Here is a 25988-nt window from a genome sequence, read left to right as displayed (position 1 = left end):
GACTCAATCAATTATTTAAAAATACAGGAAATGTATATATTAATGACAATTTTCTTTTTTTACAAAAATTATTATATTAAATTTCTTAGGCTAGTCTAAGGCATGTTACTTGTTAATACTACATGAAAACTTTTAAAAAAGAAATACACTCCTATAAATTTATTTTTGGTGACTCACATAAATTTTAAAATAATAATCAAATCACTGTGTTTTTTCTTTTTACTACTTGACACTTTGCAGGAATTTTTTAATCCAGGAAAGAAGAATATCTAGTTCACTGATAGCCTTGTAGATTCCTTTGTTTCCAATCTGCAAAAAAAAAAGAGATAATAACAGAATGACAATTGTCCTTCATGTTTTTGAAAACAAAGTATCAAAAAACAAGGATTTGGGATACTTACCCCATAAAATTTTCTTTTCATCCTGGTAATGGATTTCATCTCTCTAGTTGATGAAGCACAGGAAAACTAAGAAAACAAGAATAAATACAGATGATCTTGTTGAATAGGCATTAATCATACTCACTCAAACCCATTCAACAAACGTTGATTGAACGTTATGGACATACACTAGAAAATAAGTGCCCCATGGTTCTTTATCACAGATGTTACAGTTTTGTGGGGAATGATGATAACAAGCAAAAAGAGAAATTTTGAAATTTAATTTAAGACTTGAGAATAGGTAGCTTTAGGGCTGATCAACTTTTGACTGGGTGGTCAAGGAAGGTTCTTTCGAATCATACATTTAAATAAGCATTTAAATGAGGATCTAAAAAATAGTAAGAAATCAGCTGTACAAAAAAAGTCAAGAGGGAATGGGGGTGGTGTATGGAAGATAAAATTTTGGCAGAGGGAAAAGGTGCTGAGGCAGAAAAGATGCAGCAGCACATTGCAGAAGCTAAAAGAAATCAAATGTGGTAGCAGCAATTGAGCAAAAGAGATGTGGGGCACGGAGAATGACATAAAAAGCATTTTTTTTTTAAAAAAGGTCAATCTGGCTGTGACAAATATTACACAGTACAACATTCCAGTGTAGAACATCAGGAGAAATTACCAGAAATGTAACACTAGTTTCTAAATGAGGAGAAGGTATAGAGTGGTGTCTCTTTTTTTAATTTATTTATTGAATCACCGTGAGAACAGTTACAAAGCTTTCAGGTTTAAGTCTTGGTCATACAATGATCAAACACCCATCCCTTTCCCAGTGCATATTTTCCACCACCAAGAATCCCAATATAACCCTCATCCCACCTCTCCACATGTCTGTAAGGCAGATGATTTCCACTTAATTCCCTCTCTACTTTGATTACATTCATTATTTTGACAAAAGACGCACCATCATTATTTGGAATTTTCCCCCAACAATCAGACCTGCTGAAAAGGCATCGTGAAATAATTTGTTTTCTATTGCTAGTTATGAAGACCATTTGGATTTCTGATATTTTACTAATTAAATTTGGAGGGATTTCTGCCAAAAACAACATAGTTCCAAGATTAGTTTGTGTGCCTCTGGGTCCATGACCATGCTGGAAAGCCACTTGGGGGGCGGGGGGTGGGTAACTCGTGGCTTCGGCAGGGCAGGAAAAACGTGACGGTACCGCCCCCATCCCATGAGGCCACAGGTACCCTGTCACCCCCGGCTCATACCTGGCTGTCCAATAAGCTCTGAGGGGAGGGGCCTGGGGGGAGGTGGAAGAGACAGAGACCCTTTCCATCCCAGGGCACGCGGGGGGTGGGGGGGCACAGTGCAGTAGCTTAATGCATAGTCCATTCACATTTCTGCCAAAAGCTGCTGGGTTCCAAATTAGGTCCGTGTGCCTCTGGGTCCATGGCTGTGCCAGAGAGCCACTGGTTAGGGGGCAACACGTGGTCTCAGCAGGGCGGAAAGAACCAGTAGTGCTGGTACTGCTTTCCATCTCATGAGGAGCTGGTACTGCTCCCCATCCCATGAAGCCACAGGTACCCTGTCACCTGGCTGTCCAATAAGCTCTGAGGCAGTGGCCACCATGACGCTGGTGGGGAAATTGGCATAGAGTGGTGTCTTTAAAAGCCCAACGGTAGCTAAGCTGGGAGAGTCTGTCTGTCTCCCTGGTAGAGGTGAATTTTCAAACCCTATCTGAACACAGAAGTCTCATAAGAGTCAAGTAAGAGGAGATTAATATCTTTCTCTAATCTCCCATGAGTTTTATAGGGTTAGTTAAAGAAATGAGAAATGAAGAAATATGTAAAAAATGCCTAGATATCTGCTTTGTTTTTACTCAGAGCACTGTAGCAGTCCAGAATAGATCAGAACAGAATCAAATAGTATAGGTCAATTCTTCCCTGTTTGTGAAAAGGGAAATCAAGGTAAAATTGATTAAATCATTTGTTCAGGATTTTCCAAGAGGTCCTATCCTATTGATAAGCATTATCAATAGAGTGCACTAAATAATAATAATAATAAAAATAAATAGAGCTAGGATAAAAGTACAGCAGGTAAGTGTTTGACCCCGGTTCAATCCCCAACACCCCAGACAATCCCCAGAGCCTACCAGGAGTATCCCTAAGTGCAGAGTCAACAGTGAAATCTGAGCACTGCTAGATGTGGCCCAGAAACCAAACTAACCATAATAAAAATGTATTATTATTATATAATGGGGTGGAGCGATAGCACAGCATTTGCCTTGCACGCAGCCAACATGGCCGACCCGAGTTCGATTCCTCCGCCCCTCTCCGAGAGCCCGGGAAGCTACCGAGAGTATCTCGCCCGAACGGCAAAGCCTGGCAAACTCCCCATGACGTATTCAATATGCCAAACACAGTAACAAGTCTCAGGATGGAGATGTTACTGGGCCCGCTCAAGCAAATCGATGAAGAAAGGGAGGACTGTGACCAATTATTATATAATAATAAACAATGAAAATGCATTACATGGTAGCAGCTAATGTTAAAATAATGGTAAAATAATGCCTGGCCAATGTCCATTACTCAGTTCATCCTTTTAAGCCAGAACACAAAGAGAAGGGAAAAGGAATAGCATTAAGGCATTTTTCAGGCTTCTTTTTCCCCCCTGGTTTTTGGGCCACACTAAGTGGTGATCAGGATCACATTTGGCTATGTTCAGTGGATACTAAGGGGTGCTGGGATTGATTCCAGGTTGACTACATGCAAAGTAAGTGGTCCAATCTCTAGCTCCCAGACTCCTTTCCTTAACAGTAGAGAAAAGCTCAAATGGTTTGATAGTCGTACCCTGAATTACCATTCTAAGAACCAGAAGTAGTGATGGTTCCACCACTATGCCCAAAGAGGGACTCCATCTTCAGTTCGGACCTGCATAAGGACATAGGCTTCTGGAAAAAAGGCTTTTATGAATAGACCCCAAAGATCCAGTGCCACCGCAGGCATGGGGCATAATCAGTGCAGCTCTGCAGTCAATGCCACAGGGCCACAAGCATTTCAGGTAGCACTAAAGTCAGATACACATTTAAAGAGCTAAGCACCACAACTAAAGGTATCAAAACTGGTTAAGCATCAAAACTGAAAGGTTTATGAGTACCACAGTCAGGAAGTGCTGCTTCTGGTGAGCAAATGTGAGCGCAACAGCGACTCCTGGCGAGCACTATACCCAGAACGTGTGTGCGAGTCCCAGATATCATGCGTTCAAGGTCTCTACTAAAGGAACGCCATACTGTGTTAGAACTGTGGCTGAGTGTGCAAGAAGCACCCGCAGGTATATGTGCCATGTCTGGTCATCACATCAACAAGGGGAAGTGAAGGGTTCTAATTAATTAACTCAAGAGAGTAGGACAAGTCATCCCAAGCTTGAGCCTCTGAACCAAAACAACGTTGACAAATTCAGGAGAGATGCAATCACTGTCAAAGATTACTGAAAGAATTCATTCATTTGTTACACAAGCGTTTGGCTGAAGGGTATTCCAAGCAGCAGCTCATTCACTAGACTCTAATGATAAGCAATCGTTAGTGAATAAAATCGTTCCTGTAACTTGGAGCAGGTAAGGCGCTTGCCTTGCATGCAGACAGTCCCGGTTCAATTCCAGCCATTCCATATGGTACCCTGAGCCCGCTAGGAATGATCCCTGATGGCAGACCCAGGAGTAAGCTCTGAGAACTGCCAGGTGTGACCCAAACACTAAAAAATAAAATAAAAGTTTCAATAAAAATATAAACAAAATAGGAGATAACTATTAGAAGACAAATCCAGCAGTTCTAGGAACTCTATCCTGATTCACCCTCTGGGAAGATGGAAGTCTGAGAACTTTCCTGCCTACAAACAAAAGCTATCAAAATGTATTTTGATAATTTTATGTATCAGATACTGATCTGCAGGTTTTTGTGAAATCCATTCATGGAATTCTCACAGATGAAGGTATTCTGTCAGTCCTATTTACTGTGGACTTTAGGTACTAAAGATGTGAATATTCTGCCTATGTTCACTCAGTGATTCATGGAGCTGAGAGCTAAATTCAAGCATTCTGGCCTCAGAATCTGTATTTCACAATGCTGCTCTATTCTGGGTGGAGCATCCTCCACCGAGATCCTCCAAATTCCAGTAGGCGGGGGTCACACCCACCTACTGGCCCCCTGGCGCCATGTAATCCCATCAGCGGCCAAGACTCAGAGACTATAAAAACCAGATCCCAGAACCGCGTGGCCGCGAACATCTCATTCCTACTTTGACAAACTGGCAGGCTCCTGAATGTAACCTGCCCACACGGCAGAGTCTGGCAAACTCCCTGTGTCGTACTCAATATGCCAAATACCAGTAACAATGATGGGTCTCATTCTCCTAAAGAGCCTTGAATATAATCTCAGGGCTAGGATGAAGGAGACGTTACTGGGGCCTGCTCGAGGCAATCGACGACTAACAGGATGATCTGTGATCTGTGATCTGATTCTAAATAAATAATATCTTGGAGAAATATTCAATTATGTCAAGCTCTCGTTGAAAAACGTCAGAATCCAATTCTGAGAAGAGATTGGTTCAAATATTTATCCTTGGACTGGAGCAATACAACAGTTGGGTAAGGAATTTATTTGTCTTGCATGTCGCTTGAGCTGGCTTTGATTCTCCTCATCCCTTTTGGTCCCCTGAGCACCACCAGGAATAATTCCTGAGTACAGAGCCAGGAATAACCCCTGAGCATCGCTGGATGTGACCCAGAATGAAAAAAATTCTTCTCTATCACGCAAAAAAAGAATAAAATGAGAGGAAAGGAGAGAAGGAAAAGAGAGAGAAAGGGGAAAAGGAAAAGAAAATAGAAGGGGGATAAAAGAGAAAGATTTATTTCCTCTCTTCATTTGTTTTTCATAGTGGATCTACCAAAAGGAATTCTGAAAAGATCCAATCTATTTCCAACCAAGATCATTACTATGGAAAGAATGTAGTATACATATTATTTTTAAATGTGAAGTTTTGTTAGATGTGAAATCCTTCTACTCTTTATTGAACATAACAGTAATTGTCCCAAATCCTATAATGAGGGGAAAAACTGGCAGCTTCATGAAAAAATTCAACAGTCGTCAAATTCCAGGGACTCTATTAAGTTTCTTAGTGGCAAGAATCAATTACAAATGCGGAAGCCATGTAGCACGAGAGCACATATGACTGTTAGGATTAAAGATTTGATACTGAAGGTTGAGATTAAGGAAGCTTTGGACTATTCAGAAGTTAAATATCAGCAAAGCATTTTGTTTACTATACTCTGCCTAGAGAAATTTGTTAACAATATATTTCACAGCAGGGGTATAAAGTACTGGAAAGGCTCCTGACCTCATTCATGCTCTTTTAAGCAGAGCGAAGAGAATAGAAAGAGAGAAAAATAAGGTTTAGAGGGGAAAAATGGATAGTGCCAGTGTTGCTTCCAGAGCTATGCTAGTTTATGGGGTGCATTCGGGTGACTTGAACTCCATTTACTATAAATGAGTTTTCATAATGATCTGACCCACAAAGAGTTTTCTCCTTTTTCTCACTGTTGTGAAGATGTCTGCAAACCAGATAAGACAGACTTCACTGTCATAATTCAAATCACATCTGGAAGAGTATTCAGCAAATATAAAGTAGTCAACAGTTGTTGAGCGAATAAATCAAAGAATAAAATGCAAACATTACTTAGGACTTTAGAGTCCACAAAAACTATTTGATAATAGTTTGCAGCAGGGTGTAGTCACAAATAATCATTATAGCTTTGTTCTTAGAGTAGAAAAAGGATGAGCAAATAATACTATCCTTAACCCCCTGATCCCCATTATCCACCTATTTGAATACGAAACTGCATTGCTTGGGAAAGCTAAAGCAAAACATAAAATTCCTGACTCAGTGGTAGAATATAGGCCTCATATTTGTGAGGCCTTGGGTTTGATCCCTGGCACTGCCTCTCCCGAAACAAAAAATGAAAACTCTAGCCATTAATAATTCTGAGAAATGAAATATACAGTTAAGAAATGAGAAGAATGAAAGGCATGCTCTCAGAGAATTAAGTGCTTAACTTCATTCTCGAAGAACAGCCTTGAACTCTTTCTACAAAAGAGATTTTAGCATAGTATGTCTGATTATAAACATGCATAGCACTTTCACAAACACTTAAGGAGTATGAACCATTTATGACATCGTGTGAATTTTTCTTAGCCTCAAATTGGATAATAAGTACTCTTTCTGCTCATGTGTGTGTATGTGTGTGTGTGTGTGTGTGTGTTTCTGTGTGGGGGGGGGGTGTTTGTGGAGGGGGATGTTGTGTTCTTTCAGTTAACTTTAACGCTTGAGAAAGTTCCTACAAACACCTTGTTTCTAAAATATTTTTTTCTCACAAAATACAAAAGAAGGGCCAGGCAATACTGCAGCAACAAGGACACATTCCAGACATGCGGCAAAACAAATTCAATTATGGCCACCACGTGGTCCCCTGAGCATCACTGGGTACAGCCCTGAAGTCCCCCACAGTACTCTGGGTATGGCCTTGGGGCCCCCAAGCACTACCAAGAGTATTCCTGAAATTCTCAGCACCGCAGGGCCCAAGCAGCATCACATCCTTAGGCCCTTCATTGAATTGCTGGTTTGTTGGCCAGGTCCTCTAAGCACTTAAGAGGTTACCCTCGAAAAACTAAAATAGTAGCTAAGGAATTAAGTGAAAGAAATAGATTAATTAATTTTCAATTAAATTAAAAATTAAAATTTAATTTTTTAAATTTTAAAGTAACTAAAGTTTAAAAGAAAATAATTAGACTATTTTTTATTATGATGCAAAGTTGTCTTATTCTTCTTGCAAATTATAATGTGAAATTTTACAATTTATTTTCTGAGTTGTATTTAAAAAGCATTTGAGGAAAAGTGTAAACTGTTTTACAAATAAGCTAAAACTTACATCTAAATTTGGCAAAAAGTATTAGACCTAGAACACCAACATAAAATTACTGACATCAGAAAACTTTATAGGACATGAAGAAAATATGAAAATCAGCATTACTGAAAGAAAACATGACTTCATTTGAAACCGAAAAGGTTGCATTGGAGGAGTGACTAGACTATTAACCAGAACTTCTCTATAAAACCAAATTTATAATAAAACATTTCATTTTATTTCTTTGTAATTTTTTAAAAATCACAAATATGAGATCCGGGGATATAGCTCAGTAGTAGAGCATATGCCTTGCATGAATATGTGATGGCCTGGGTTCTATATCCAGTACTGTAGTAAAAAATAACAAATATTTGATATTCAATTGAATGTTCTTATAAAACATTATTCTATGTCTATATTATCAAAAACAGAATCATATGGTATATTATCTATATCAGTGTATATAATCTCACATATAATACTGTTATACTTTCACAAAATATTCTCCATGTTCCAATAATAGAAAAAAACTAATATAAAATATAATTTTAAGTACCTTAAATATAAATTGATACTGGGGTGGTAATATCTTATTACTCTATTATACTGAGTTTTTTTCTAAGTTCTAAGCACAATTATATTCATCAAAATAAGTCTAAGCAATTACATACATGGATAAAATTCCTAACTCAGAAATAGTCCTCTATTTCTGATGATATATAGGTGCTATGTATCATTAACCAATGAAGGAATTTGTGAACAAGAAACTCTATAACAATCAGAAAATAGACTTACCAAAATTAAAACCAATTATATTGGATGATCTCTTTACCTTTAAATATTACTGTAAACTACGCACATACATATATATACATATGTGTGTGTGTGTGTGTGTGTGTGTGTGTGTGTGTGTATAGGCACTTTAAAAGTATCTGTGTAAGAAATCAACTTCTTTGGAAACTGTTGAGAAAATGTAACTGGAAGAAAATTAGTTTTCTATATATGAGAAGCAAAAAGAAAGACTAATGATTTTTCAGAACTATTAAATACTAAGTACTTTGACATATATTTCATTTAATCTTTCCAAAAACCACAAGATGGAATTATTGATATTGAAAAGAGATTTACAGTTAACAAATGAATAAAACAGAATTCACTTCCTATTTCAATTCCTAACACTGGTTTTATCAGTTCCAATTGCAACTTAAAAAAACTGAAATTATGAGGATAAATTATTGGCAATGCTTTACAAACTGACGTTACTTTTAATTAATTATACAACTACTTATCAAGCAAGCCACATAAAATGGAAACACAACTATTCTATTTTCCAAGATTTATTGAACTTTAAAATTAATTACATACAATCCATATAAAGAAATGTACCACTCTAATTACTAATTGCTACTTAGGTTCTCAAAATGTTAATTAAATTAGATAATGAAATCTTAAGAACTAATGTCATTCTTTTCAGTTACAACTTTGATCACTGCAATTAGGAAAATTATTTTATGACTTCAACTAAGCAACTAAAAAAATTTACTTTTAACTTTTTGTGCATTCTAAAAGCTCTAAAATTTCTTCTTACATATACATTAGTCAGTTTTCCAAATGACGTGGTTAGTAAAAATCATAAAAGTAAATATTTTACATCCCAATATCCTATTTATTTTAAATTTTTTTGCCGGGTTAAGGACATACCTGGTAATGCCCAGGGGTTATTCCAATTCAGTACGCAGGTTGCTTACTGGCATTCTTTGGTGGACTATGGAATGCCAGCTACTGAATCTGGTCACCTACATGCAAAGATTACCCTCAACCCACTGAAGTATCTCTCTGGCCCCTAGATTACATATTTTTGAACAATTTATACCACCTGAGTTACAAGTAATTAAAAACCTTGTTTATTCTGTTATGACAAAATGCCAAGAATGTTGGCAAAAAATGAAATAACACTCAGATACAAAAGTACTGAGATTCTAAACCTTGAGTTCTGGATATTAAGAGAATTATTACAGTGCTGTTTCTAAAGAGTGACTCCAAAGATTCCAGTCTTAGTGGACTTGTGTTTAAACTTCAAAGGGAAGGTAGCTTGTAAAAATTAGAAAGATTATCAACACTTTGGCCACTTTTCTCCCTCTCCCAGTTACTGGTAAGGGATGTGGCCTCTGCAGAAGTGGGCGTGGCCTATTGGGGGGCTGCAGATAAATTACCCATACCCAGCAATCTCCTGTCACATCTCATTCTCCATAACACCACCACAACAAGAAGAAACAGCACAAATCCCCAGCCCGAGGAGAGGACAATGAAGAGTCCAGAAGCTTCAACAGGTGTTACTCACAAATGTGAGCTCTTCAATAAAGAATTTAGAGATGAACTATTGAAGATGTTCAATGAACTCAAAGAAATGGTGGGACAGATATCCAGTAAATTAAGGGAGGATATGGAAGAAACTTGTTGTTACTGTGTTTGGCATATTGAATACGTCACAGGTAGCTTGCCAGGCTCTGCCGTGCGGTGAGATACTCTCAGTAGCTTGCCAGGCTCTCTGAGAGGGGCGGAGGAATCGAATCTGGCTCAGTCGGGCTGGCTGTGTGCAAGTCACCCTACCACTATGCTATCGCTCAAGTCTCAAAAAAAAATGGAGACGTTACTGGGCCCACTTGAGCAAATCGATGAACAATGGGAGGACAGTTTCAGTTTCATGGAAGAAACAATGAATCAGAGAATCGAGAAATTACAGGAAGAAATGAGAGCAGAAATTGAAAAACTACACACAGAAGTGTTGCGAATAAAGGATTTGGTAGATTAAATAAAATACTCAGTGTGTGCCCTCTACAGTAGAATGGCTACAGCCAAAGACAGAATCAGTGAGCTAGAAGATGAGCTTCAGGAAGCTTACAGGCAATAACAAACCATGAGAAGAGACCTCAAAATAGCTTTAGAGTGAATCAGAGTCCTAAGGGATAATTTCAAGAGGAACAACATTAGAATCATTGGAGTACTAGAAGGGCAGGGAAGCAATCCCAATGAAAAATCCGCAGTTAAAGAAATCATTGCTGAAAAGTTCCCTGAGCTGGACAATGCAGGCATCCAGATTCAAGGAGCCCAAAAGGTGCCAGCTAAAAGAGACCCTAACAAAAACACTCCAAAATATATCATAGTTAGAATGATGGATCCTGTGGATAGAGACACAATACTGCAAGCAGCAAGGTCAAAGAAGAAAATCACATAAAAAAAAAAAGCACTCCTTAGATTCACAGCAGAACTATCAGAGGAAACCCTCTAATACCAAAGGCAATGGTGGGATATAGCGAAAAACTCAATGAAATGAATGCTTCACCAAGAATACTTTATCTGGCTAGCCTCTCACTCAAACTTGAAGAAACGGTACACCATTTTGTGGACAAACAAGAGCTCAGGAACTTCATAGACTCAAAACCAAACCTAAAAGAAGGGCTAAAGGGGCTACTGTAATACAAGAAAAACCACTACAAGCACAACAAACCCTTACAGAAAGATATCACAAAACCCCATAGCAATAATCTCTCTCAACATCAATGGTCTAAATTCACCAACTAAGAGACACAGAGTGGCAAAATGGATCCAGAGACAGAACCCAACATTCTGCTCCCTACAAGAAACACATCTCAACAGTCAGAACAAACACAGACTCAAAGTCAAAGGATGGAAAACAATCCTGCAAGTAAAAAATTCCCTCAAAAAAGCCAGGGTGGCCTTACTAGTATCAGACAACATAGATTTCAGGATAAAAAAGATTAGAAGCGACAGTGAAGGCCATATTTTATTAATCAAGGAATATGTACAGCAGGAAAAAAATCACACTCCTAAATGTATACACACCCAATGAGGGACCAGCCAAATATCTACAACATCTGCTAACAGACCTTAAGAAGGACATTGCAAACAACACAATACTACTTGGAGACTTCAACACTGCCTTACCACCTATGGATAGATCAAGAAGATTAAAAGTCAGCAAAGAAATAATGGTTCTGAAGGAAGAAATAGAAGAGAGAGGGCTAATATATCTATAAAGGATTTTATATCCCCCCAAAAAAGAATACACATTCTTTTCCAGTGCACATTGAACATTTTCTAGAATAGACAATGTACTGGGCCACAAATCATACCTCAACAGAATCAGGAAGATAGACATTGTATGAACTATCTTTTCAGACCACGATGCATTGAAGATAGAAGTTAAACATGTTCAGAAGCAGAAAAACAAATCAAACACCTGGAAATTAAACAATTCAGTTGAACAATGAGTGGATCAGGAAACAAATACAGTAAGAAATCAAAAGGTACCCGAAAACAAATGAGAATGAAGACACAAGCTACTAGAACCTGTGGAACGCAGCTAAAGCCATGTGAAGGGGAAAATTTATAACTCTACAAGCATTTCTCAGGAAGGAAGAAGAGCCCACATAAACAACTTGACTTCATAGCTAAAGATCTTAGAAAAGGACCAACAAAATGAACCAAACCAGGCAGAAAGAAAGAGATCATAAAACTTAGAGCAGAAATCAATGACATGGAAATCCAAAAAACATTCCGAAAGATCAATGAAACCAAGAGCTGGTTCTTTGAGAAAATAAACAAAATTGATAAACCACTAGCGAAACTCACAAAGAAAGAGAGAGAGAGAACTCAAATAAACCCAATCAGAAATGAAAAGGAGGACAACAGAATGGAAACTAAAGAAATTCAGAAGATCATCAGAGACTACTTTGAAAGTCTGTATGCCACAAAAGAAGAGAATCTAGAAGAAGTGGATAAATTCCTGGACTCCTATAATCTCCCAAAGCTGAATCATAAGATATAGAGTACCTGAATAGACCTATTAACATTAAGGAAATTGAAACTGTAATCAAAAGTTTTCCCAAAAACAAAAGCCCATGTCCATGTGGATTCACTAGCGAATTTTTCCAAACATTTAAAGAGGACCTATTCCCAGTTCTTCTCAAGCTTTTCCAGGAAATTGAAGAAACAAAAACTCTCATAAACAGTTTCTATGAGGCTCATATCTCTCTAATACCAAAAGGAAACAAAGACACCACAAGAAAAGAAAACTAAAGGTAGATATCCCTGATGAACACGGATGCAAAGATTCTCAACAAAATACTAGCAAATATAATTCAACAACTCATCAAAAAGATCATACACCATGACCAAGTGGGATTCATCCCGGGGATGCAAGGATAGTTTAGCATTCGGAAATCAGTCAGCATAATCCATCAAATCAACAAAAGAAAAGATAAAAACCAAATGATAATATCAATAGATGCAGAGAAAGCATTTGACAAGATCCCAGCACCTATTTATGATGAAAATCCTTGCCAAAATAGATACAGAAGGAACTTTCCTCAATATAGTTAAAGTCATCTACAACAAGCCTATGGCCAGCATGATCCTCAATGTGGAAAAACTAAGAGCCTTCCCTCTAAGATCAGGGATGAGACAAGGATGCCCACTCTCTCCACTTCTGTTCAATATAGTACTGGAAGTACTTGCAATAGCAGTTAGACAAGAAAAAGATATTAAGGGCATTCAGGTAAAAAAGGAAGAAATCAAGGTCTCATTATTTGCAGACCATATGATACTTAGAATTAGAGAACCCTAAAACCTCTACCAAGAAACTCCTAAAAACAATAGACTTGTATAGTAAATTTGCAGGCAATAAAATCAATATCCAAAAGTCCATAGCTTTCCTATACGCAAATAATGAGAGAGAAGAAAGTGACATGAAAAAAACAATCCCGTTCACAATCGTGCCTCAGAAAATCAAGTACCTAGGAATCAGCTTATATAAGGACATAAAAGACCTGTACAAAGAAAATTACAAAACACTACTTCAGGACCTAAAAGAGGACACGAGGAAATGGAACGATATCCCGTGCTAATGGATTAGGAAAATTAACACTGCTAAAAAGGTAAGACTCCCCAAAGTATTGTACAAATTCAATGTGATTCCTATAAGGCTATTCACAATAGCCTACATGACATTCTTCAAAGAAATGGAGCAAACACTTGTGAAATTCATATGGAACAATAAGCCCCCATGAATAGCTATAGCAATTCTTGGAAAAAAGAAAGTGGGAGGAATCAACCTCCCCAACCTCAAACTCTACTACAAAACAGTTATAATTAAAACAGCATGCTACTGGAAAAAAGGCAGGACTGAAGACCCATAGACCAACCACGCTCCCCCCGCCCCCAATAAATGATCAGCTAATCTTTGATAAGGAAGCAAGAAATGTGAAGTGGAGCAAGGAAAGCCTCTTTAACAAATTGTGCTGGCAAAACTGGACAGCTACATGCAAAAAAGCGGGCTCAGATCTCTACCTAACACCATGTACAAAAGTAAGATCAAAATGGATTAAAGACCTCAACATCAGACCGGAATCCATAAGGTACATTGAAGACAAGGCTAGCAAAACTCTCCACGGCATTGAAGCTAACAGTATCTTCAAAGATGACATGCCACTGGCCAAGCAAGTGAAAACAGAGATAGACAAATGGGACTAACTTAAACTAAGAAGCTTCTGCACCTCAAAAGAAACAGTGACCAAAATACAAAGACAGACTACAGAATGGGAAAGGATATTCACCCAATACCCATCTGATAAGGAGTTGATATCAAGGATATACAAAGCACTGGTTGAACTCCACAAGAAGAAAACATTCAACCCATCAAAAATGTGGTGTTGAAATGAACAGAAACTTTCTCAAAGAAGAAATCTGAATGGCAAAAAGGCATATGAGGAAATGGTCTACAGCACTAATCATCAGGGAGATGCAGATCGAAACAACAATGAGATATCATCTCACACCACAGAGACTGACCCACATCCAAAAGAACAAAATCAACCGGTGTTGGCGTGGATGTGGCGAAAAAGGGAGCCTCCTTAACTGCTGGTGGGAATGCTGACTGGTTCAGACCTTTTGGAAAACAGTATGGACGATTCTCAAAAATTAGAAATTGAGCTCCCATTTGACCCAGCAATACCACTCCTGGGAATATATCCCAGAGAGGCAAAAAAAGTACAGTAGAAATGACACTTGCACTTGTATGTTCATTGCTGCACTGTTCACAATAGACAAAATTTGGAAAAAACCCGACTGCTCTAGAACAGATGACTAGCTAAAGAAACTTTGGTACATCTACACAATGGAATACTATGCAGCTGTTAGAAAAGATGAAGTCATGAAATTTATATGCAAGTGGTTCTACATGGAAAGTATCATGCTAAGTGAAATGAGGTAGAAAGAGAGGGACAGGCATAATACTACTGCACTCATCTGGGGAATATAAAGTAACAAAATGGAAGATGAACACCCAGGAATAGTTTTGATTAGTACTAGGAGGTCTGCTCCACAGCTTGGAAACCAGCTGCACATGCTTGGTGAAAAGGCAGCTCAGATAGAGAAAGGAACACCAAGTAAAGGATGTTTGGAGGATTCGCTCAGGATGCAAGATGTATGCTGAAAGTAGACTATAGACCGAACACTATGGCCACTCAATACCTCTACTGCAAACCACAACACCCTAAAAGAATAAGAGAGCAAAAGAGAATGCTCTGCAACAAAGGCAGGGTGGGGTGGGGGTGTGGGAGGGATACTGGGATCATTGGTGGTGGAGAATGAGCACTGGGGGAGGGATGGGTACTCGATCATTGTATAACTGAAACTCAAGCACGGAAGTTTGTAAGTCTACAACTGTACCTCACGGTGTTTCACTAATATAAAAAAATTAGATAGATTTTTAATGGGCCAGGTATATAACACAGATATTTAAAATGGTTGCCTTGCACATGGGCTTGATCTCGGCAATCATATTTGGTCCCTTGTGCACCTCCAGGAGTGATTCCTAAGCAGAGAGACAGGATGTAAACCCTTGAAAAGAGCTGGGTGAGAGGCGAAAAAAAGAATTTTCAAAAAATAAGTTATATTTAAAACCCATGAGTTAACAATAAAATGAAAAACAAAAACCAACAATAATTTGGGTCATCTTAAATACATAAAAAAATTAACCCCATAAATTAAAAATTAGTAAATAAAGGAAAAAATTAAATATTAATCCTATCTTTCTTAGATGTTAAATTTATCATGATTGGCAAATATTTGGTGAAGGATATATTCTCTTTGTAGAATATTCCCAATTTAGAAACAAAAAAGTATAAAAGAATTTTAAAATCACCATCTGTAATAACATTAATTAATGAACCCAATTACTTGCAGCTTCCTGAATATGGTCATGTCATTTTTTTCACCTCTTTATTTAAGTTTCTTTCCCTATCATTCTTCCCCAATTTTTCCTGGGAGATTGTACTCAAGTATCACCTCCTTTCAATTTTGAGCCTCTTCTCCAATGCACCCAAAGTCCCAGAACAGATAGGATGAACTTCTTCCTTGTATGGGTTTCCAAAGTGACTTCATCAGAAAGAAAACTCAGTTACCATTTCTTGCCATCTTTTATTTATTTTTATTATTTTTTTATTGAATCACTGTGAGCAACACTTTAGCCTTCATGTTTGAGTTTCAGTAATAAAATGATAGAACACCCATCCCTCAACCAGTGCACATTCTCCACCACCAATGTTCCCAGTATCCCTTCCCCATCCCACCTCTCCCCCTGCCTCTATGGCAGACAATTTCCCTCATATTCTCTCTCTTTACTTTTGGGCATTATGGTTTGCAATACAAATCTAAGAAGCTATCACATTTAGTACTTTATCTACTTTGAGCATACATCTCCCATCCCGATAGATCTCTCCAACCATCATTGACTTAGTGATCCCTTCTCTATTCCAGCTGCCTTCTCCCCCAACTCATGATACATACGTTATTTTATGATTTGCGGAACCCTTTGGCTTATATTCTTAAAACAAAAGTTCTAGAAATCAGAACCATATCACACTTGCCTTTTTTAAAACCAAAGCCCATCATCAGAACTGGTAAAGACAGAAATAGCCCAAACTATTTCATTTGCATTGGTTGGGTTTTCATTTTGTCTTTATCACACCACTTAAAGGAAAGTTGAACTTTTTTGGTCTCAGATTTCTTGCTATACATGAGAAGAAAACACATGTAAGAAGAAATTATGTATTGATTAGAATCATGAATAGATCTACTTTGTATAGATCAGGCCCAACCCCTGAGTACACTGCTTAAAGAAATATTCTATTCACTATCCCAGGCTCACAGAGGGTTGTGACATTTTCCTAACTGCTCACAGCTGTAGAAGAATTGTGGCCCTGATCATAAATAACATGCTATTGAGAAATTCTTCAGTTATCATAACAGAAAATGTTATATTAAATTGATCTTCTCTTCTTCCTATTCATAAATAAGAGTAAATAAGTTCAACCTCAGCACCCCACATGGTCCCCCAAACACTGCCAGGAGAAAGTGATCCCTAAACTCAGAGCCAGGAATAAGCCTTAAGCACCACCAGTTGTGGCCCCAAAATTGAAAATAATAAAAATTCTTTTATTGTTATATAAATACAATGTATATCTAAATATCAAACTAAAGCTAGTTAACAGAACCAAATAAGTGAAAATAGATGTTAATGATGGTAACGGATTCAAAAAGTTGGTCTTTATTCAACTGACATCTTAGCAAATTGCCTTAGAGCAGATGCATGGATTTCTGTGAGGAAGGAAAAAAGATTTTGGTGCAGTCATATAAGTAGCTACCTACAAACCATAAATCCATAAACCCTCAAAATGTGAAGAATTATTTCCTCTTCCATAAGATGTTGCCTATAAAAAATAAAAGAGGTCAAAACAAGACTATGTGCTTGATAGGGATATTTTAGTTTTGTGTCTGAGTTTTGAGAAAAGAAATCTAAAGGTCAGAAATGCTCAATGGTCAATTGATAATATTAACATCAAGGAGTTGTAACTTTTTAGCTATTTCCAGTACTCTTAAAGTTCCATAAGAATTGCAAAATAGGAAAGAGATACTGATAATTTCCGGTTGACAGCTCATGATCTACTAATTCCTAGAATTTGCTTTGAAAAATATTTTTCTGTTGAAATAATACAACCCCCACCAGGAATAACTCAGACACACCCCAGATATGGTATGACCCCCAATAATGAGATTTTGCTATTAGCACATGAGTTTCCCATCACTAAAATAGTAATGTTTGCCCAAGCTAAATTCTCCCAATGATGCTAAAAAATTAACTGTAAACTATTAGAGGAATCTGTACATTTCTCTTAGTAAGTAAAAAATACACTTAGTTAATTATATATAAGCAACAAATTCATCTTGAGTCAACTCTTACTTGGTAAAATAAGGCAGGTTATGACATACAAAAGTTATTATCACAAGTCATAAGGAAGGCTTTTATATATAAGTTACTATCACAAAATATCCTTGCATCTTTAGCTAAGCAAATTGGGGGAGGGGGGTTGGGCGGGGGAGGGTGTTTTCCTAAACAGTGCTCAGAAGGCCTAAGGGCGCTCCTAGTGATTCTCAGCCAACCAGTGGTTTAAAGGGTCCAAGAAACCAGAAGTTCTAGGTATATGTCTTAACCACTATACTATCTTTCCAGCCCCTAACTGTGACTTAAGACACAAGTAAATAATTGTCAAGTCTTTATATAAAGAAACTATATGGCAAATTCTATCCCTCTTTCTCTCCTTCTCCTTCCCGACCTTCTCTCTCTCTTTCTCTCTCTCAGTATTTTTAGAAGTGCAGACACCAATGTAGGCATATATTCAAATTCAAATTCCAAGCATACAAATTAAGCAACAAGAAGATATGCCAAAAATTTTAAGACAACTCTTTATAACTCGGACAGCATTTAACTCACAAATTATCACACATAGATGCTAAAACTCACACACTCTCATACATGTATATGCACAAATTCACATCACACTCATGCTTGCACATCTACCCATACACAAATACACACTAACACACATACACAAACATATATAGATGCTCACACACCCATATAATGAACTCACAAACATCAGACACACTGTATATCTCCTGGAGTACAAGGTATGAGCTGTACTTGTTGTTTCTCACAACAGCCCAATATCAAGGACAACACGGGAAATACAAATACAGCAAAATCAACTATTTCCATATGTGTACTGTTTATATATTGACTGTATTTAGTGTCCACTTTTGTTAAGAAAAAAACAGATAAATTAATGTTGCCTTCTTGAGACTTTGCAACTTCTTTATTACTAAACCAAACTCAAGCACAAATTTAGGATTAAACAGAGCAGATGCTCAGTAGATTTACATTAAGCAGATACCAGCAGTTGCCAAAAATATCACTATCACTATCACTATCACTATCACCCCGTTGTTCTTCAACTCGCTCTAGTGGGCCCAGTATCGTCTCCATTCGTCCCTGTCATGTGCAAGTGTAGCCCAATGACATACCGGGGGCTCCTTCAAGGTCAGGGGAATGAGGACCATTCATTGTTACTGTTTTTAACATATCGAGTACGTCACGGGTAGCTTGTCAGGCTCTGCCGTGCGGGCGGGATACTCTCGCTAGCTTGCCGGGTTCTCCGAGACAGATGGAGATTTTTGGGGCAGCCTTTAATCACCTTTACAGCTGTTCCTAGTCAGGCATATAGGAGGGTATTATTCTCTCAATAGCCTCGGTATTCTCTGAAAGTGAGAACTAGAGAATAAGAGGTTGCCAAAAATATAACAATGTGATGTTGAATGAATTCATACACGCAAGAAGCCTTTCTAAAGTTCGGCATAATGAATGAGTCTGTCCTACTAAAAATCAGGTTTCAGAAAAGGTTTCACATGAGTGTGTGTGCATGCATGAATGTATGAGTGTGAATTTGTGCAGGTGCATGTGTTTGTGGATGTGTGTATGTGTGAAAATTTGTGCAAGTGTGTGCATGTATAAGTGTGTGAGTATGCGCGTGTATGAATGTGTGAGTGTGTATGTGTGTGTGAAACCTGTGTGTTGACTTACTTAAGGATATGGGTGCCACAGTCTGTGAAGCAAAGTAACTAAGGATAACAGTAATGCTTTGAGGTGGAGAATGGATATAGGAAGGGCTGCGCCCCATAGCAGGCGCTAGAGGCGAATGGGGTGGTGTGCTCATGTTTGGCCATCAGGGGGAGCCAGCCACTTTAGTAGAAACACCTCCAGCCGAAAGCTCCCTCCGCTAAAGAAGCCTAAACCAGTTAAGTCTCAAAACCATTATTGATCCACTGAAGGAAGTAAGGAGGGGACAAAGTCTCCAAAAGCAAATCTAAGAAAAACAGAGTTCCTAGATAGTTGCACGTTTTAAAAGTTTAACATCTAGAATATTGTTCAGTTGAACAATAACTAGCATTACATGTTCTGTAGCTGTTTGAACCAAGGAAAACAAATCAATGACAGCATAATTTGAGGGTTCCCAGTGTCTAGTTACACTACAGTGTTTCAAACAAGAGTTTGTAGTACCTCACAATCATTTACACACTTGATTTAGAATAGCATTAAGTTAAATCAGATGACTGATTCAATAGAAAGCACTGACACAGAGGATTCTAGCACAAAGGAGCATATATTAGATGCTACACAGAATCCCTATCTTCCATTTGTTGTAATAGGAACAACGGGAACAGTTCTCCTGTTCCTTTGGATAACTCCACCTGAGTCTATAGTGACTTCACTTGCTTAGTCTCTCTCTTGATGCTGACAAGCAAGCAAACCAAGAATCTCTCTTAGTTGAAGTGATAATAATCTAATCAACTGAATGTAAATAAAATATTAAATTGTCCAGTCCTTCAACTAAAGTTTAGGAGGTTATACCAATGACCCTCTAAGTCAGGTATGCAATCAACCAAATATAATAAACAATGCTATTTTTATTATTTCAAAGAAAGAAACTATTTCAGAATGTTCTCTCTGTAATTTTGCAGAGTTTGCAGTTTGTAACTTTTATGAATGTTATAGGTAAAAGATGTACAAATTGAGCCCCAAAGGACACAACTTAAACACAAACTAACCAAAGGAAAAAGAAGTAGTTGAACTTGCTAATTTTTGTATCTAACTAAAGGACTGTCCTCAGTAAGAAACCCTGTATCATGAGCTGGAACTGGAACTATAGTAATTTATTAGAATGTAATAGAAATACATATAAGTTTAATACAATAGAAATCCGAGTCTAACTGCCAAGCAGTTAAATCTCCAGGACCATGAGTAGCACCTCTGGACTGCCATAACCATCACTACCTCACCTTTACACCCAACTTCAGGGAACTGGAGCAGTAGACTAAGTCTAAACACGGCCACCAAATAAGATTTGACCTGAATCATAGAAGCAATCAAACTAATACTGCACTAGACTAGTCTTTGTATTGGATATGTTTTTATAGAAATGTGGTCACTTTTATCCTCATCCACAATTGGTGGGATGTTGTTTGCTTCAGCCTCTATGGAAAATAGTTTGAATATTTCTCATTAAAATAAGAACAGAACTTCCATATGATCTAGCAATTCCACTTCAGTCATCTACCTACAAAACACAGAAGCTTTAATTCAAAAAGATCTATGCCATCTATGTTCATTGCAGTACTTAGTACAATTGTTAGGATATAGAAACAAACAGAAGGTACAATGACAGATAAAGATATTTTGGTATATAAATATAGATATAGACATTACTGTAATGACATTTACCTAACCAATTACATTGAGACCATCTTAGGCAGAAGCACAAAGAGATTTAGTTCATTATTTTACTTCCATGGACCACAATTAAATAATCACCTGAAACTGCAGCCCAAGCAGAGGCACAATCCTCTTTATAGAGGAAGATTCCTGGCAACATAGCACATTTGTAAGACAAATGGTAGAAGAGCAAAAGAATGGAGTTCTCAGCTCATTGCTTTATGATAATACTTTGACATAGTTGAAATCAGGAAAGGCATAACATGAAACTTAGAGGAGTCCCTTGTTTCTGGGAATCAGTGATGGATACTTTCTGTTTTTAGCACAGGGCTGGAACGATAGCACAGCGGTTAGGGCATTTGCCTTGCACACAGTCGACCTGGGTTCGATTCCTCCATCCCTCTTGGAGAGCCCAGCAAGCTACCGAGAGTATCCCATTCGCACAGCAGAGCCTGGCAAGCTCCTCATGGTGTATTCAATATGCCAAACGCAGTAAGAAGTCTCACAATGGAGACGTCACTGGTGCCCGCTAGAGCAAATCGATGAACAAAAGGAGGACAGTGCTACAGTGCTACTAATTGTTTCTGTGCCTCCCCCCTATTACTTTCCTAGGTAACCAGATTGGTCTGGCTCCCCTGTTCTTTTCTGGTCAGCTTTGTGATTTATTACTCATTTATCTTTGCCCAGTTCCCAGACTGGGTCACTCAGAGTTCCTGCCTTTAGCTACCTGCTTATGTTTCAAATTTTCCCACCACTACAATAATACATCAAGATAAGGCATTTATTTCTCAAGAAGTACAGAAAAGGGGTCCAGAGCAACAGCACAATGAGAAGGGCATTTGCCTTGCACATAGCTGACTGATCAGGGCTCAATGCCCCTCACCCCAGATGGTCCTCCAAGCCCTCCAGAAGTGACCCCTGAGCACAGAGCCAGAAGTGATCCTTGCACAGAGCCAGGAGTAAGCCCTGAACACTGCGGACATGGCCCAAAAACAAACCAAAAGGAGTACAGGGAGAGCAGAGCAAAAACTTCAATTTAACCCTGACATATCACCATGGAGACATAGGTATAGATGAAATGCTATGCAGCTATACACAAAAGTAGAAACCAGGCCATTTGCTGCAATGTGGTTGCAACTGAAAGGTATCATGCTAAGTCAGAGAAGAACAAATACCAAATGATCTCACTTACCTGTGTAATACATAAGATGAAACAAGGGAAAAGAGAATATGGAAGAATGACAAATCCTTGACCCTGGATTGTAATACTTATTACCAAACCTTAGAGGAAGAGATGGAAGAAAATAATGACTAGACTAGAAGTGACATGTGGACAGTGAAGGAATATGGGCAAATTAGTGCTGATTGAGTGCAGCAACTTTGTATATCAATACCATAACCTTTGGCAGTAATGCAATCATATAACCTAAATTACAATTTTTAAAAAATTGAGAAATATGTTCAACTGAAGCGATAGTACAGAATATAGGGCATTTGTATTATAGTAAGTCCCACCCAGGTTCAATCCCCAAGTTCTGCTAGGAGTGATCTCTGAGCCCAAGAGCCAGTAGTATGCTCTGAGCAACACTGGATTATACCCCCAAACAAACAACAACATTTTAAATATATATATATAGTCACTTTCACCTTCTTAATTAATTCCTCATTGCTTTTGGTGACAGACGAACTGCAGCACCAAATAACATATCCCATTTTTTTAGTGAAGCAAAACAGTTCTTAGCTGAAAGAAATTTGTAGAAGTGTGAGAAGAGGGAAAGATACGTATTCAAGAGAGAACAAAGATTTCTCCAGAGTGTAAAGTTGACCCCATATATTTTAGATGACGTTTCTCTAAGACTATGCTTTTTAAAGGTATAATTAAAATATTTAATTAAAAAAATACTTTTATGAACATGAGAAATAAATAAAACAGAGGAATGAGAAGAGGAGGAAAGAAGAAAAGAAGGAAGGAAGGAAGGAAGGAAGGAAGGAAGGAAGGAAGGAAGGAAGGGAAGCAAACAGCAGTCTAAAAAGTAATTGGCACTTGTTGGTGTCTAAGAAATACTTGATAAATGCAAAAATTAATTACTTGGGAGTTATATTTTAGGAGGATTAAAATTAAAATTTTGAAGTATTGGTTGCTTTCCTTGACACATCCAATCCAGGTACAATCCCTGACACCCCATATCGTCCTCAGAACCCTGAAGGATTGATTCCAGTGCAAAACCAGGATTGAGCATCACCTAAGCACCACCTGAGTGTGGCCTAAAAAAGAAAGTACTTCATATTATTTTAATTCTCTTCAATGCATACATGCCATTCCTTAGAAAACAAGAAATAGTGGAATGAGCAGTTATAAATACTTCTCTGACCTCTTTCCCTGGAAATACATTTGGACTAAAAGCAAGCTATTAGAAATCTCTATTCACACTTTCATGTATAAACATTCTGTTTTCTAGAAAGTTTTATGAGATCAAACTCTTAGGACTGCTGTGCATACTTACACAATGGCTCAACCTCTGCCTCAAGCTGTGAAAATCTTCCACAAAGTGTATTTCTTTGCAAACTTGTAATTGAAGTTTACCAAAAACATCTTCCATGAAGAAGGATAGAAGCTGCTCTTGGAATACGCAATTTTTCTATAAATAAGATATAATAAATTGCAGAAAGACCATAAATAACTTTCATAGACTGTCACTGGAAGAATCATCCTCCCGGTTATTATTTAAAGCCCATCTGGAAAAATTTAAATACGGGAAAACAGAAACAACCAACAAGTAGAAATATGAAGAGAAAAAAGACCCTCTGGCTTACCAAAAATAGCTTTTTCGTTTTCTTTTTTAATAATCGTATCTTCTTAATGCGGTCCTCCTACAAGAAAATGAAAAAAATAATAAACTTGTTTTATCCAGAATTTCAAATGCCTGTTCTGTCACTAATTCTAAGCAGAAACATGTACTTACTGGAATTGTTGCTTTGAGACATGCTGCCTTGATATAGAGCAAATCAACAGCTTTGGATAGTGTTCCCTTCGGGTGACAAGTTTTGGCAAAGGAAGATCGCTTGTGCTTGGCGATGGCAAAAGACAAAGTGACTAACAGCAACCCAGACCTCAAGATGCAATGAACCCTCATCTCCCTCCACCCCAGTCTGGCTCCTCACTAAAAGCAGACAATTACTTGATGGGTTAGTTAGATGAGAGGATAACCTACTTACTTTAACCCTCAACGCCACCTCTCCAATGAGCTGCTACCAAAGCTATCTTACACTTTATATAGAGGGAGATCATTCTGGTCGTTCTATATTTTGATCTTGCTTTATAATCAAAAAAAAAATGTTAGCCACACCATCCGTGTCATTAGGTTAAAGCTCAAGTTTACAGGAACATTAGAGCCCATTCCCCAGCCACTTCCTCTAGCCAAATTTCAGAACTTCAGTTGCATATATCGTAACAGATTTTATCATTCAAATGTCATGACATGCAAATAACAGCATGATATCCATGGGCAGTGCTATTATTTTTTAACTACCCTATGGATAAAAAATATCCTTTACTAAGAAGGAGCCCAGAAAAATGTAACTGAAAAGTAGGGAAATCTACTTTTGATGACATATAAATTTGACATTTATAGCTTGCCAAAGTCTTCTCCAGCCAGGAACTCCTCACAGGCTCCTCCACAGCCTTCAGAACTTTGGGCCTGAAACTGCAACAAAACCAATGAAAAAAAAATTTAAGTTGTTTTCAAGAACTTTTTCAACTCAGAAATTGTAACTCCTTTAACCTATTCGATATTTATTGAGAACTGAACAATGGAATAAAGGTCTACAGCTTCATTGGTTTTCTGTCATCTTTTTCCAAGTTGACACTTCAGACCTCTCATTCCATTATTATATTTCCAAGAAAGTGTGAATTTCTAAAGGAAAGTGCATCTGCCCAATATTTTCATCTTTGACTACTCAACACATTTTGTCATGCTTCATGTAAAGATGTTCATACAGTATTCATTAAATACTTCCCTTCCTGTTTCATGAACTGCTACTATTTTATTTTTTAATGCACTCCAAAGAATGACATTAGGACTTGAAAACCTTAAAGGTGGTTGCTATACTCACTCCAATCCCTAATTGTGTCCCAGTTCTTCCCATGGCAATGCTTATGGAATGCCTCATATTGGGTAAAAGTGCCATTACCAATTGCTGGAATCCATAATAAGTTGTAAGTCAGGTTTTAAGATTTAAGTGGATCTCTCTGAAAACTCCACACTTAATTTTCACCTGAGCAGTTCAACTGTGAAGAACACCATAGGAAATGAGATGAGAATAACTTACTAAGAGCTACAACAGAATACAGTGAACAGGAATGCAAAGGTTCATAAAAATATATAATTCAAGAAAAGGAGAATTACTTTTATCTGGAAGTAGTTTAAAGGATGTTAGACTAGAATATTAAATATCCATTTGTTTTGTTTTATTCTACTATTCAAAGTTGATTTGGAAAAAAAGGAAGTGTGAAGGACCAGAAAAATAGTTCAGTGGGTAGGGCATTTGCCTTGATCATGGTCAATCCCAGTTCAATTCCTGACAACCCAGATAGTCCCCTGAGCACCTCCAGGAGTGATCCTGAGAGTAGAGACAGGAGAAAACCCTGAGCACCACTGGGTGTGTCCAAAAAGCAAAAACTAAAAAAAATAATAATAAAAAAAATAAAACAAAAAAATTCTAATGGAGTGTAAACACCAGGGATCAAAAGTTCAAATGCCTTCAGTGGGCATAGAATTAACATAAACATTCTAAATTAGTGGATATAGGACAATTGGAACTAAATTGCTTATCTCTCCCCCTAAATCTTGTAAGTAGATATCTGTAATATTGTAGCACTGTCTTCCCATTGTTTAGTGATTTCCTCGAGCGGGCCCAGTAACGTCTCCATTTTTGAGACTTGTTGTTACTGTGTTTGGCATATTGAAT

General features: G+C 37.7%; 1 protein-coding gene across 1 annotated transcript; it reads right to left on the bottom strand.

Annotated features, from left to right (window-relative positions):
• Positions 1 to 222: 222 nt before the first annotated feature.
• Positions 223 to 24154, bottom strand: IL26 (interleukin 26). Its single transcript, XM_056130845.1, has 5 exons — positions 23984 to 24154; positions 23835 to 23891; positions 23525 to 23659; positions 402 to 467; positions 223 to 309 (listed from the first exon to the last, which is right to left on the bottom strand). Exons 1-5 carry the CDS (start codon positions 24152 to 24154, stop codon positions 223 to 225), a joined length of 516 nt encoding a protein of 171 aa, XP_055986820.1.
• Positions 24155 to 25988: the final 1834 nt, after the last annotated feature.

The sequence above is a fragment of the Sorex fumeus genome, unplaced genomic scaffold, assembly GCF_029834395.1.
Source record: "Sorex fumeus unplaced genomic scaffold, SorFum_2.1 ptg000081l, whole genome shotgun sequence".
Lineage (NCBI taxonomy): Eukaryota > Metazoa > Chordata > Mammalia > Eulipotyphla > Soricidae > Sorex > Sorex fumeus.
The sequence above is the reverse complement of the archived record's forward strand: the minus strand, read 5'-3'. Positions and strand labels throughout refer to the sequence as shown.